The sequence below is a fragment of the Myotis davidii genome, unplaced genomic scaffold (assembly GCF_000327345.1).
Source record: "Myotis davidii unplaced genomic scaffold, ASM32734v1 scaffold438, whole genome shotgun sequence".
NCBI lineage: Eukaryota > Metazoa > Chordata > Mammalia > Chiroptera > Vespertilionidae > Myotis > Myotis davidii.
In genome coordinates, this window is record NW_006290031.1 from 5,773,262 (window position 1) to 5,788,982 (window position 15,721).

Genomic DNA, 15,721 nt, shown 5'->3' on the forward strand with positions numbered 1-15,721 from the left:
TATGGGTATTTATGCTGTGTTGCTGTCAATATCCTGAAAAAGAAATTGGGGCACTTCACTAGGCTGGAATAAGTTGACCTAATCAGAATGCAGGTCTAAGTAAAGAAATATATATATATATATATCACTGGCGCCAGTTACATGTGTTTCCATCTATCATTGTTGAGTGTGAATGTCTCTCACACTTCTATTATTGAGAAAGGGCAAACAGCAATATTAAAATATCTCCGCTAATTATTTCCCTTTTAATGTGCACGAATTTCATGCATGGGGCTAGTAGTTTGAAGATAATACAACAAAAGGCCACACAACATGTTCTGTGACAAAGGGAGTCACTCCAAACAAAGGAAGTCACAGTTATCTGGAAGTTAGTTAAGTAAACAAGATGGGCCTCTCCAGCTGGTGACTCTAAGTTCCAGAGATATGTTTCCAGTTCCAAATCTCTTCTAATTCTGCCTGCAGTTTGGAACTACCAGGCAATCAGTTGATGAGCTTGATTCATGATCAGTGACAGAGGAGGTTGCTCTAGGAGTCTCCAGGTAGGCCAGTGACCATGTCCTCAGTCACAGGACGCCTGGCCAAGACAATACAGTACATGGGGCTCCCCCTACACCTCTCCACTGCTGCCTAAGACAAGTTTGACTGATGAATTATTGCCGAGTTTGCTCTCCCCACTATAACCTTGAAAAATATATAAACTTAAGGTAGCTACAGATGCAACAGAGTACCAAAGCCAATTGTCAATTGTATAATAACCTACTTTGCATTAATACAGGGGCCTTTTTGTGAGCTTTTTAAATTTTTTTAAACCTATAAAGCACTTAAAAGTCTATAGTTTCATAAGCATTAAATAAGTGTTAGCTAATATTATTGGCCCAGTAACCCCTTCCCAATCTTAGTGCTTTAATTCCTCCCTATTTTCAAAAGAGCTATGCTACTTTAACACCACTTTCAATTTTCCCAAATGTTAGGGAGATCACGGAAGCCACTTTGCAAAAGGGATCTTATATTTCCTCCAACTCCCAACATGAAATAAAGACTCCCAAAACATCTTATTCAAAACAACCATAATTTAAATGAGTATACAGATAAAGAGAAATAAATATAAGGCTTATTTATTTTTCCAGTCCCAAAGAAATTTAAATGAGGCAAAAAAAAAAGAAAATAGTGGTGTACTTAGACACTTTTACGTATTAAAAAAATCTGTCTGAAAGCACACCTATTTTAAAGCTACACAAATAGTATGTAAAATAATTGGTTTAACATGCATGGGATAGTAAGGATTGGTATGTACACTAGTACATCATAATTCTCGGCTCAATTTGTAAGGCATCTTAAACTTGGAAATTAAAACCTTGATAAGAAGAAACAGCTTTCTTATACACTGCCATTCTTGGACTAGCCATTTGGGTTTGATCTTAATGTTATTGTTTGAACAAATGAAAGCAATGACTATTCTATAGTCCAGTGATGGCGAACCTATTACATACATGTCAGAGGCAACACGCGAACTCATTTTTTTGGTTGATTTTTCTTTGTTAAATGGCATTTAAATATATAAAATAAATATCAAAAATATAGATCTTTATTTTACTATGGTTGCAAATATCAAAAAATTTCTATATGTGACACGGCACCAAAGTTAAGTTGGGGTTTTTCAAAATGCTGACACGCTGAGCTCAAAAGGTTCGCCATCACTGCTATAGCCCAATATTATGTAGAAATGCCTCCTAGTTTGGAATTCTTTATTTTTCTCTGTTTTTCCATGTTTCCATTTCTTTAACAATGCATAAAAATTGGTTTAATAGCTTAAAACAGCTATTGATAGATACCTTTGTGGAGGTTTCATTTTTTGTTTTCAGGTAATAGCAATCAATTAGATAAAACAATCATTTTCTAGGCAATGTGGCCCATCAACAAATTAGGAAAAACAAACAACCACTCTGAAAAGAGAATATCACTCTATGAGATTCTTACAGCTATAAAAAAACAAACGCATGAGGCTCACCACAACTAAAGTACAACCAAAACGCTCAACGTTGGCCCATTAGCATTACATTTGCTTATCAATCTCATCTTTGTTTTCTGAAATGTCAAATAACTTTTGACCCCAGTTCTATATATATATGTAAAAGGCTAATATGCAAAGTGTCCCCTCGGGAGTTCAACCCCAAGACTGGGAGTTCAATGGCTCGCTATGATGTGCGCTGACCACCAGGGGGTGGCACGGAATGAAGGAAGGCCCCAGTCAGCGGCTGGCAGCCGGGGAAGGAATGCCCTGGCTGGCAGCCGAAAGGCCCCGATCAGCCCCGATCAGCCCTGATCTCTGATCAGGACTAGGGACCCTACCCGTGCACGAATTTCATGCACCGAGCCTCTAGTTTTCTATACAAAGGAAAACTGCACAGAATTCATTTGTACTTGATTTGAAGGAGCCAGGGAAGGAGGGAAGTACACAGTACAGAATACAATGAACACTATTAAAGGAAATGATATCTGGAGGTTGCAAATCATTATCCTCTCTAATACATTAGCAAAATCCTACTGACCAAATTGCCTACAAAAACAGGTTGTTTCTGCCAAGTGCCTAGTCTGGTTTCTCACACCATTTTATTTTAAAAGCATTTTATGAGAATCTGCTACATATTCTACCTCCCATCTGGTTCACATTTAACAATGTATCCCACCCTGTTCCTTTTTAGACTCCAAAAACAGATGTCCCCAACATCACATGAATATGGCAGGTCACACTGCATCAGCTAACTTTTCTGGCTTCCTTTTCTTCTCTTACAGTTAAGGTGAACTTGAGCTATTTGCAACCTTTTGTGTCATCTCACTTCAGAAGTAATAAAAAGGGCCCAAGTACTTTAACTCATAAAATAAAGAAGATTGGTGGGTATTTACAGGAGATAAAACAGGAAAGCAGGGCAGGCTCCCACCTAACAAGTTTCCTAATGAGTTTACATTCTCATCAGGTGAGGCAGGGTAGACTACCCAGGAAGGAAGAGAACAGCAATGCTTCTTCTTGAATTTACTCCTGAGGCTTACATGGTGCCCTCTGCCATCACTGTAATTACCATCAGGGAACTTTTATAATCAATATATACATCAGGAAGTTATGCACAGAGCATACAGATTAACATTCTCCAACATGAAGTACTTGCACATATTCCTTAAAGGACCTCTAAACATTTGTAGAGAAAAAAAGTCATACTTGTAAATAGTTCTGTGATATGTATACATATATTTGTGTGTGTGTGTGTGTGTGTGTGACTATATGATTATATATTTAAAATATAAATAATTATATTCAGTGCCTGAAATTCAGGAACAAAACTATTAATACTAATTTTTATTCTACTGTACCTAATTTATATTTTTGGAAACATGATTAATTCAGAAATACTAACATCTGTGAAATAACATCTTGTATTGGAATTGAGTCCTACTGTATCATTATATTATGCTTAATTGAGCTTTTATTTATAGTTTTAACCACATATTTATAACAACTCAAATTTTGATAGTGCTAGGGATCCCTGTAGATAATAAACTATAAAAATTAATTCAAGCCGAAACCGGTGTGGCTCAGTGGATAGAGCGTCGGCCTGCGGACTGAAAGGTCCCAGGTTCGATTCTGGTCAAGGGCATGTACCTGGGTTACGGGCACATCCCCGTGGGGGATGTGCAGGAGGCGGCTGATCGATGTTTCTGACTCTCTATCTCTCTCCCTTCCTCTCTGTAAAAAAAATCAATAAAATATATTTTAAAAAAAAATTAATTCAAATGTCCCAAATGGATATCAATGTATGGCTTTTTTCTTAATTGTATATGAAATTATATACATGAAATAATTTAATGAGTATATGAGAAATTATATTCATGAAGTAATTTAATGGGTATAAGAGAAAATAACCACATGAATTGAAAAATGTTTTCTTTATGCCAAATGTACTAATAAGTAAAATTGGTATAAGAAATGCTATTTACTCTACACTGTGATTGCAAATGTTTAACAGTAGACCTATGAAATATTGCCTACCTGCCCCTTTCAACTGCTAAGGCATCCAATTCATCAAAGAAAATAATGGAAGGAGCCACTGCTTTCGCTTTGCGGAAGATCTGGTGGAAAGAAAAGTGTCACATTAGGGAAAGATCAGCAAACTCCAGAAAACTCCTCTCATTGGTTTTAGTTTGAAAACTGTTTAGAACTGAATCTATTATGTACAAGACAATCAGCCCAATCATTTTGTCTACAACCTATAATAGATGGATACACACTGCACAAAGGTAAGGCAACAATATGTATCCATAGAGGTCTGCCTGTAGGAGGTAATGTGATTAAGCAATCAAACAATCTCAGCTAAAATCCCAACTCCACCATTTCAGTAGTTGTATGACCTTCAGAGTAGATAACTTTACTTCTCTGAACTTCTATTTCTACATCTATAAAATGCAGATAATAATAAATGCCAGTCTCAGAAGATTCTTTTCAGAACTAAATAAAAAATAATAATAATGCAAAGCATTTAGTACAATGCCTAAAACCTATTAAGAACTCAGTAAGTGGCAGGTATTATTAACTATAACCAACACATATTTAAAAGAAAAATCATACATGTGCAAAATCAACCATAGCTTAGCATATAAAATACCCATAAACTCAAACCAAGCACCTTGTTCATGTCATTGAAGACTTTATGGGAAAGGAATAGTTTATGGGACAAGAAAAGTGGCCAAAACTTGGAAGGTCATTGGTTGGTTATACCACAAGTCAATCAAACTATCAACACCAGTGACTGGCCTGATAGCCATGAGTGTGACATGTGGAAATGGGTTAGAAAAAGCCCGCACAGACAGAAAGAAATCCAAACGTGTGTTACCTGAAATCTAGGCCCCCATTTTCTTGTCACAAGTATCATGACCATAAAAATACAAAACAGTTACCAAAGCATTAATATTTATAAAGATCACTTTATTTCATTTTAATTAAATTAGTGCTGTCATTATCAATTAATGTTTTATACAATTATCTTCACCTATATTTTAAAAGGAAAAAAGTAACTTAAAATTTTTTCTCAGATAAAAAGAAAGTGTCCCAATCTGTAACACTCAGGTAACTTCACAAGTGGAGACCATCCATTCCACTGCTATTTGTGTGTTCTTGTCCTTGCTTAGCTTCTGTGAGGATAGAGGGTGCCTATGTGAGGCAGGCCCACCTCCGCTTGGGAAAGTCAAGACTTGTGGTCAAACTGCTGTTGTTACCAAAATCCAGCACCTTGATTTTACATGAATTTAGTACATGTAGCTTCCGCAATATGAAGGAGTGGCTTATCACTTAGGCACAGGCTAAATAGGAGAGTACAGTGGCATTTTCATATACTAAGCTTACTCGATTTAAAGGACTATCTAGTTTAAAGGATTTAAATCTCATTCTGAGATCATGTGTTCTTTGTAAGTATACACATGTCATTTCTAAAATAAAATGCTGGCAGTTGTTAAAAAATCTTTATTTGGTAAAATTAAAGGATGGTACTACTATGAGACTTAAAAACAAAATATTGTAGGTGGTCAAAAATGCATTTTTAAATAATAAAATAATATTTGCCTAAAGAAAAAATATACCACTAGAATTTAGATTTGAAAATTTTAAAATCTGTAACCCAAGCAAAATGGAAATCATACAGAGGATAGAAGTATGGTTCTCCTGTGCAGAGTTCCACTTTGCGGCATCATGTTCTTACCTCTCTAACAGCTCTTTCAGATTCACCAACATATTTATTCATTAATTCAGGCCCCTGCATGAGAAGAAAACATCTGTTTAGTTCTTTATAAATATAACCATGAGGAAAGAGCAAATACATACATGAAAGAAGAAAAGGGGGGGGGGAATAAATAAAAATATGCTTATAATTAAATTAGTTCCTTTAGCATGCTTATTCTCACTAGATGTTATTTGTGCCTCAACAAATTAAGCCATTCCATGTTCCAAAAACTTCACATCAATACAAAGGCAAAGCTGTGACCATAAACATCTTGTTCTCTGTCTACCCGCTGCCCCCATTTTCACCCTATATCAGGCACAGTGTTAGGGTTAGCTGCTAGCATGGGTACATATAGTACGGTCTGTGAGGCCCATATTTGCTCGTAAGTTAACTCTTTAAGAAAGTGACACATAAATCCCTAGAATAGATAAGATCAATGAGACTGGATAAAGTTATTTCTTTTCCAATTTTACTTACCAGATAACTATGGTGTGTCAGTCCTACCACATTCCACCTGTCTAGATACCATGTGCTTCACTGATAAGGGTGATCAAGAAAACTACCAGAAGGGCCTTCAACCATGTGAGGACACAGCAAGAAGATAGCCATCTATGAACCAGGAAGTGGGATCTCACCAGACACCAAATCTGCTGGCTCCTTGATTTTTGACTTTGAGCCTCTAGAACTGTGAGGAATATATACCCAATCTATAATATTTTTTTATAGCAACCTAAATGGACTGAGATACCATTTAAAACAGGGACTGGCAAATTTCTTCTGTAAAAGGCCAACTAGTAAATATTTTAGATTTTGGAATCCAAAAAAGGAAAAAAAAATAAAAGAAAAAGAAAACTACCAGTACCATATACTGGCTTAGTTGAGGGTAGCATTATTTTGCATGTTTCCATGGCTGAGATCAAGTGTTCAAGTTTACAAAACAACAGAAATAGCATAAATGCATGTAAAATATTTGTCCAGCTGTTGAATCTAGTGTGAACTAACCTGACTTATCTTTTACTGTTTCATTATTTTACACCATATCAGTCACAAATTCAAGGGCAATATTTATACCTCATACTCTTGCAATTTTGTCCCTTTAATCTACTGGGTTTCTTCCAGTCTTCCCAAGGGCTTTTTAAATGTGTCTGACACCTGCCTGTTGCTTTTGGCTATTACAATTCAAATCAAGTTTTTATAAGTTCTGAAATGTCTAGGGAAGGCAAGTTAACCTACGTGTTAACTATAGTTAAATGTTATAGAATATGCTCATAAAAACCCAAACTCACATGAGATAGAATTACATATATGTAATGTAAGTACAGGATCTTGAAAATTAATTTTAAAAAAACCAGCATCAGCACATACAGAAGGCCATTTTGGGAAAGCACTTCAAAAAATTTGAAAACAGGCATTACATACCAGGCCTTGGGCAAGTTTCTACTAAAAAGTGACAAAGGCTGACAGAGAAGGGAAGATAATTCAAGCTGTTTGTCTCAATAAGTATAATACAAACCTTCTCCATAATTCATCCACTCAGAAGAAAAAAAACAAATTTTAAGAACTTACACTGAGGACACCATGCTGACTCCAATTAAGCTAAGAGTAAAGTGTACATGCCCACATGTCCACAAAAACCCTTAGTATGTTATTCCTGACTCTCTTGTCTCAATCTTCTTTACTATCTATGATGCATAATCTTAAATACTGGGTCTCAACTTCCACACTCTTATCTCTAGAAATCACCATCCTCTTGAACTACAAATCCATATTTACAATGGCTTTTGGAACCCATCTGCCATGTAGTTTTAAAGGCATCTCAGCCTGGCCAATGTGGCTCAGTGGTTGAGCATCAACCCATTAACCAAGAGGTCACTGGTTTGATTCTCAATCAGGGCACATGACCAGCAGGCTCAATCCTGGGTAGGGAGTGTGCAGGAGACAGCCGATCGATGGTGTTTCTCTCTCATTGATGTTTCTATCTCTTTATCTGTCTCCCATCCTTTCTCTCTAAAAATCCGTTAAAAACTTATTTTTTAGCCCTAGCTGGTTTGGTTCAGTGGGTAGAACATCAGCCTGCAGAATGAGATGTTTCGGGTTCAATTCCTATCAAGGGCACATGCCCAGGCAGGTTGCAGGCTTCATCCCCAATGTGGGCCATTGACAAGGCAGCCAATCAATTATTCTCTCTTTTGGGGGATGTCTCTCTCTCTCTCTCTCTCTCTCTCTTTCTCTCTCTCTCTCTCTCTCCCTTCCTCTCTGAAATCAATAAAAATATATTAAGAAAACAAAAACAAAACAAAATCTTATTTTTTAAAACAGTATAAAGGCATTCCCAAACTCCACATGTCTAAATCCCAATTTATTATTTGCTTCCCCACCTCCAACCATACTCCTCACATACTCTTTCCAGAGTTACGGTACTTCCACCTGTCAGTCATTGGAAACAGACAAACAAAAACAAAAAAAATTCACCTCGAGTTCTCCCTTTGTTTCTCAATTTTCACATACAATTAATCATCAAGATTCTAAATATTACCCATTTCATTATGTCATTTGTTTAGTTAAGTGTCTCTCTCACTAAATTATGGGCTGACAGATAACAAGGAACCATCTAATGCATCTTTGCTTACCACTGACAATGCCTGACACACAGAAGGTGCTTAATGTATAGTTTGAAATTATTGTTGCAATGTAAAACATTTACAGATATTTTTAAATTGTTATAAATGTAAATCTGTAATATTTATTTCAACTCCAATTAGATTCTATTTAAAAAGATTGAAAAGAATAATAGCTAGTCTCTCTCAGCTGGAATCTATGAATAAAAAAATTAAACCAACCCAATAATAAAGTTTTCTTCTCTATTATTAAATAAACTTCTTAAGAGTCTGAAAGCATTCTTCCCTTTCTAAATTTTTTTTGGTTCTCTTAGATTCCAATTGCTAAAGGCTTTGTTATTATAGTTCATATTATTGTCATGTTTTTTTAGCCAAATGTAATAGGATGTTTTCATATCAAGACATATATTTCATATAGCAGTTTTATCAACTGATACAGCCTAACTAAAAAAAAAAAAACATTTTATTAACATACAGTTTTAACATATTGGTGTCTCAACTTTAATATGTCAAACAGTGTACAAAAAACGCCAAATTTAAGTAAATCCAATCTAACTTCTATAGAAGTTTGTTATACTGACAATGGCATATTAACTACTCTATTTGTCTTAAGAATAATAGGTTACTATTCCCTAACAGCCATTCTAACAATGAGAAAATTAAGTATATGTCTTTATTTAGTACTGATGTTAATAATTGCCAATTTAAGTGTATGGGGCACATTATACAACATTATTGGGAGAGGTCAAGGGGATTTTTAAAGTTAAAAAATAAAAACTCTAAAGGAAATTAAATAGAAACTCAAAAGGTCTCAGACTCTAGACAAGTCCACATGACAGCAAACCTATAGAAGGAAAAGAAAGAGTTAAGGTCCACAAAAGACACACAACTGAACATAGTTCCTGGTGAGACTCTAAATTAGAAACTGTACCCAAGGTGAAAGAAAAAATAACCAAAACTCTAAAAGAAAGTATTCTTTAGAATATGGGGTCTGGGTCTGGGGCCAGAACCAACACACATCTTTATAGGCTTCAACAGAGAACAGCAGTGAAACAGGCAAGCTCAGGGCAGCCCAAACCCAGGAGGTTCCCCAGCCAACTTCCTCACAGGGCTTTTCTTAGTAACTTTCCACTACCACCAGGAACAGAGGGATAAAGAACTGGAAAGGTCTCCTCCATTGTCCTCATGCAAGGAAAAGACAATCTTCCCCATGCTTTTCCTTCCCTGCATTCCACTCATCCTGGAGGGTGCAGACCACCACTCTGAGCCGGCCTTCAATTTCAATTACATTCACTGAATGTCTATAATCTGCCCAAATCTGTGATAGTGACTTTTAAACTCTTTTTATTTATTTAATTAATAGACTTTTTCTTGGGAAGAGGGGAGTTTAAGACTTAGAGAAGAATTGAGCAGACAGTATAAAGAATTCCCATATGCCCAACCCTACCTCCTACCACACACTAAGTTTTCCCATGATTAATATCATATGTCTTTTACAATTACTAAACCAATATTGCCCTAGCCAATTTGGCACAGTGCATAAATCATCGACCTGTAGACTGAAGGATCCTGAGTTCCATTCTGGTCAAGGGCACATGCCCTGGTTGCGGGCTCGATACCCAGTAGGGGGTGTACAGGAGGCAACCGATCAATGATTCTCTTTCATCACTGATGTTTCTATCTCTCTCTCCCTCACCCTTCCTCTCTGAAATCAATAAAAATATATTTTTTAAAAAACCACAATACTCATGCATTATTAACTAAACTCCACATTTATTCAGATTTCCCTAGTGTTTAGCTAATGTCCTTTTTCGGTTCTAAGATCTCATCCAGAAAGTCCTAACATTATATTTAGTTGTCGTGTTTCCTTGGGATCCTCTTGGCTCTGAGTTTATCAAACTTCCCTTGTTTTTGATGACCTGGACAGCTGAAGGAGTACCGGTCAGGTATTTTACAGACTGTCCTTCAATTTGGGTTTGCCTAATTTTTTCTCATAGCTAGACACAAATTATGAGTGCTTGGGAAGAAGACCAAAGCAGTGAAGTTCCATTCTCCTCACAATACAAAAAGCACATACTATCAACATGACTAATCACTGAAGATATGAACCTTGATCACCTGGTTGAGGTAGTATTTGCCAGACTTCTCCACTAGAAAGCAGCTCTTCCCCACCCCGACTTCCATACTGAACTCTTTGGTTGGAAGGAAGTCATAACTATACGCAGCCCATATTTAAGGAGTGGGGTAGTTATGCCCTCCAAAACTTTTTCACCTATCTTTTTAATCTAGTCCTCTCAAAAAGCCTAAACAGATAAAAAACTGAGACTTAAGAGAACTTGTTTAAGGTTACAGAGCAAAAATTTAGTACTAGGGTTAGGAATCAAACCAAAGACACCTGAACCCTAGCTTAGTACTTTTCATTGCAACACACTCAGTCTCAAAGGCACAGATAACATACAAGTATGTAAATGTCAACTTCCATTTTATTCAACTACTAGTATTTTTCCATGCGCTTCTATTTTATTGGTCAGGTTCCTGTTTCTTTGCCAATGATAAACTTTTCTTATTAACTCAACCAGCTACCACTTCAAAACCATGCTATTTTTCTCAGTTTTCTTTGTTTCAGAGAAACAAAATTACTTTTAAACTGGGTCTCAGAAACATCCATCTTTCCATTTTTCTGAAGCTGCCTTATGGAAACTGCCTGAAACACCTTCTCCAGGAACTTGGTGTAATTAATGAAAAAAGCACTGGGAATTAGTTTTATTAAACACACATACACACACACACACACACACACACACACACACACACACGATCCTATAATACAATGGATTCAGAGCTCAGGCTCTAGAGTCAGAAAGTCCTGAGATCAAATTTTAGTTCTATCACCAGCACTTTGACCTTGGAAAAGTCATTTCACCTTCTTAAGCATCATTTCCGTATATGTAACCCTAGAAACCAATCTTAAAATTTTCAGGATATAAAAGAAGTGTCTATGCAGTTTTCCATGTAATGTCTGCAAAATGGAAGCTCTCTGATTTATAGACTAGCCTACAAACAAAAGCTTCAAGATGAACTTGTATCTTTGATAACAGAATGATAGGGGATCTGGTTAAATAAAGAAAATCAATTACTTTAAATTATGCACTGCTTTGAATAAATTACAGATTTTCCTGAACATAGGATGTATTTTGTAAAATTCCTCTCTGAGACAGGTATCAGAAGAAAATCTCCTCAAAAAGTCAAGGATACACTTTCATTACATTTTTTTACTCACCAATACAGTTAATAAAGGACTTGCTGAAAATCCCTGTCAGAGACCTAACCGCCCTTCTTCCAGAATCAGTAACAGTTGTTCATAAAGTAAAGCAGCCCCAACTATACCAGGATAATTAATCTATTGTAGCACTCCAGACAAAAGCAAGAGAGAAGCGCAGAGGAAATTTCAACTGGAAAATATTTTGATATAATTGACCCAGATGACAAACTAAACTGAAGCATATGTCAAGTACTAGTCTGTACAAAAACACATATAGATGCCAAAGGATGTTAAGGGCCCAGACAATTGGCCAAGGTGAAGTCTTAACTCTGAGTAGAGTGTATATCTCTTAATCACTGTGTAGAAAAGATGCACAGAGGAAGAGAGGGTACTTTCATTTCAGAGAAAGAAATGTTTAAAGTCTTTCAATTCTTTAACTTGGGAATTAAAGATAATTATCACTGCGAAAAGTATTAGGGAGCTTCTCCTTTCAATGTATTAAAACACTTGTGTTTCCCAATAAGCTAGAAAATCCTATGTCTAACTACTTTTTTCTGATCACTTTAAAAATGTATAAGACCTGCTTTAAGCTCACACTTAAACTATAACACTGAAAACCCTTAGAAAACAAACATGTATGTTGGAGCCAAAAGGCAACTTTTTCCTCATAGAAAGATAAAACTAGAAATAATACAATGTGAATTCCCAAATGTTTTTACTTCATCTCATACGTAAGCTATATGACAAAGCTACTTTAACTCTTCTCACAAAATCAGACCAAGATGAAAGGACCAATGAAAATGCTAAGAAAAGCAAATTAGTTTTTCATGTTCCCAGCTTTTACTTTTGAAAAATTTAAGCATATAAGAAAGCTGAAAAAAAAAATGGTAAGATGAACACCCATCTTCATTAAATATATCCTCCAACCAAATTTAAAAATAATACTGTGAAACTACACTAAACTCTAAACTGAATAAAAATTCACATTAAAAAAATTGTAAGTAGAATATGATAATCTATAAGCAAGTATGAACTAAGAAAATTTCTTTTCTTTTCTTTTTAAATATATTTTATTGACTTTTTAGAGAGGAAGAGAGAGGGATAGAGAGCTAGAAACATCAATGAGAGAGAAACATCAATCAGCTGCCTCCTGCACACTCCCTATTGGGGATGTGCCCGCAACCAAGGTACATGCCCTTGACTGGAATCAAACCTGGGACCCTTCAGTCTGCAGGCCGATGCTCTATCCACTGAGCCAAACCGGTCAGGGCAGAAAATTTCTTAACATCACTTACTTTTTGTGTGTGTGACCTAAAAAACTAAAAAATTAAAAAGCTGCACAATTTTGGCTGGATAGCTCAGTTGGTGAGAGCAGCGGTCACCAACCAATAGTCTACGGACTACTGGTGGTCCATGAGGTCCGAAAGGTTGGCAACTGCTGGGTTAGAGCATTGTCCCAATATGCCAAGGCTGTGGGTTTAATCCCTGGTAAGGGCACATACAAAAATCAATCAACGAATGCATAAAATAATGGAACAACAAAACTAATATTTCTCACTCTGTCTCTCTCTCTCAAATAAATCCTATATAATAAAAGCTTAATATGCTAAGTGTCTGGTCAACTGTTATGCCATTCAACCAATCAAAGCATAATATGCTAATGATATGCTAAGGGCGCTCAAGCACTCACTATGATGTGCACTGACCACCGGGGGCAAATGCTCCGATCGGTAGGTTAGCTTGCTGCTGGGGTTTGGCCGATTGGGACTAAGCAAGACAGGCCAGACAAGCCCTGGAGCCCTCTGCAGTCCCTCCCTGGCTGGCCAACCTCCCGTGTCTCTCCCCAGCTCCAATCATGCACCCTCTCGCAATCCAGATCCCCTCAGGGGATGTCGGAGAGCAGTTTCGGCCCAATCCCGCAGGCCAGGCCAAGTGACCCCACTGGTGCACAAATTTGTGCACTGGGCCTCTAGTAAATAAATAAATGAAATTAAACGAACAAAAAAGCTAAACACATGGTTATTTTAAATGAACAGTATCTAAGATAAACCTCTCAAAGAACACTTTGAATAATTTTCTCACATTGGAAAAAGACAAAAGTTAAACTATCTCAAGTTATGAAAAATTTCATATTCAAAAACAGCAGTAAATATATTTTTGAGTAACCATAGAATAGGCCAGAAAGCAGTCCTGGTAGCATCTGGAATGTTATGTTAGGTCATGAAAAAGTGAGATTCAAGTGCAAATAACTATGAGCCAAGTCCTTATAAAATAAGGTTATTCTGAATAGACAAGAAAAATTCAAAGTTTATCATATGTAATTGTGCAATTACATGACAACGTAGGCATAGAAAAATGGAGGCGACAGGAAAGAGTAGAAAATGCCGGTAAAATGGCCATGTCCACTACCACAAGGTAGGAGGACAGGAACCATAGAAAAAGCAACTGGAATTTTCAAAATAATTTATTACTCCAACATTGAAAACTGTGGTTGTGATTCAGCATAACATGGTATCCTCTCCAAATCTTCATGATCCAGTATCTTCCACACAAACAAAGGTAAGTATGCAAACAGTAGGGATTATGAAGATACTGATGCTTTAAACATAAATAGGTTAAACATAACTAAATATCACTCCACAAAAAATTTTAAGAAAAGTAAAATAACCCCTAACTGGTTTGGCTCAGTGGATAGAGCATCAGCCTGTGGACTGAAGGGTCCCAGGTTCAATTCTGGTCAAGGGCATGTACCTTGGTTGTGGGCACATCCCCAGTTGGGGGTGTGCAGGAGGCAGCTGATCGATGTTTCTCTCTCATCGATGTTTCTAACTATCCCTCTCCCTTCCTTTCTGTAAAAAATAAATAAAATATTTTAAAAAAAAAGAAAAGAAAATTAAATAAGCCTTATACTTTCAAGCTGCCAAGGATTTCAATGTTCTGAGACAGAAAATGTATTGTTATGAAAAACATCTCTGGTGATATAAAAACATTATATTTTTTTGTTTTCCAAAATATTATCATGTGCCTGGCCGGTGTGGCTCAGTGGCTGAATGTCAACCTATGAACCAGGAGGTCACGGTTCAATTCCTGGCCAGGGCACAGGCCTGAGTTGTGGGATCAATTCCCAGTAGGGGGAGTGCAGGAGGCTGCCAATCAACGATTCTTATTCATCATATATTTTTCTATCTCCCTCTCTCTCTCCCTTCAACTCTAAAATCAATAAAAATAAATTTAAAAAAAAACATTATCATGTACCTCTTCTGAAATGAATTAGCTATCTAAAATATTTAAATACATATTTTGTAGTAAAGTCCACAGAAATGATTTTGAGGTTTTATGTATGTATATTTAGTAACTGGATATGTGATCACATTTCATAGACATTAATATGGTCCTAAAGTAAATGTAAAACTACATATCAAATAGGATTATCTATCCCAAGTAATAGGACACGGCAGTGAACAAATGTGTGTGTGTGAGTGTGTACTTCAGAGTAGAATGTACATACATTCTGACTGCAAGTGTTATTTTAAGGAACCTAGCTTTACCATATAAAGTATCTGGTTTCTTTGAAAATTCTATGTATGTAAATATCAAATTCACAATCATCCTATATATCCTATCTAATAAAAGAAAAACATGGTAATTAGCTGTATCTCTGCTACCCTTCCCATTGGCTAATCAGGGCGATATGCAAATTAATTATCAGCCAAGATGGCAGCCGGCAGCCAGGCAGCTTGAAACTAACATGAGGCTTGCTTGCTTCAGTGACGGAGGAAACCAACGTTCCCGGCCTGCCTTGCCGGCCTCTGAGCCCCAGGTTTGAAACATTTTAACAAATATAGAAGCTAAAAAAAAACCTAGAAACCTGCTTTCAGCGAGCCAGGATCTCAGAGTTATAGAACCCAAACAAACCAGATACCTCCTTTCAGCAACGAGGCCTCAGAGCTGGAACCAGAGCTAAAGCTGGCCCAGAATAAAAAGAAAAAAAGGAGCAGTTGGGAGCTTCAGTCTGCCTAAAAACAGCCCTCAGCCCCTCACCCAGACTGGCCGGACACCCCAGTGGGGACCCCAGC

At 36.7% G+C, this 15,721-nt stretch overlaps 1 protein-coding gene across 1 annotated transcript in view; it reads right to left on the reverse strand.

Annotated features, from left to right (window-relative positions):
• Window positions 1–15,721, reverse strand: part of SPATA5 (spermatogenesis associated 5) — a 255,913-nt gene that overhangs the window by 177,266 nt on the left and 62,926 nt on the right. The window contains exons 12-13 of the mRNA XM_006762881.2: window positions 5,745–5,798; window positions 4,043–4,122 (exon numbers count right to left, since the gene is read on the reverse strand). Coding sequence (XP_006762944.1) covers window positions 4,043–4,122; window positions 5,745–5,798 — 134 coding nt within the window. The remainder of the gene's footprint in view (window positions 1–4,042; window positions 4,123–5,744; window positions 5,799–15,721) is intronic.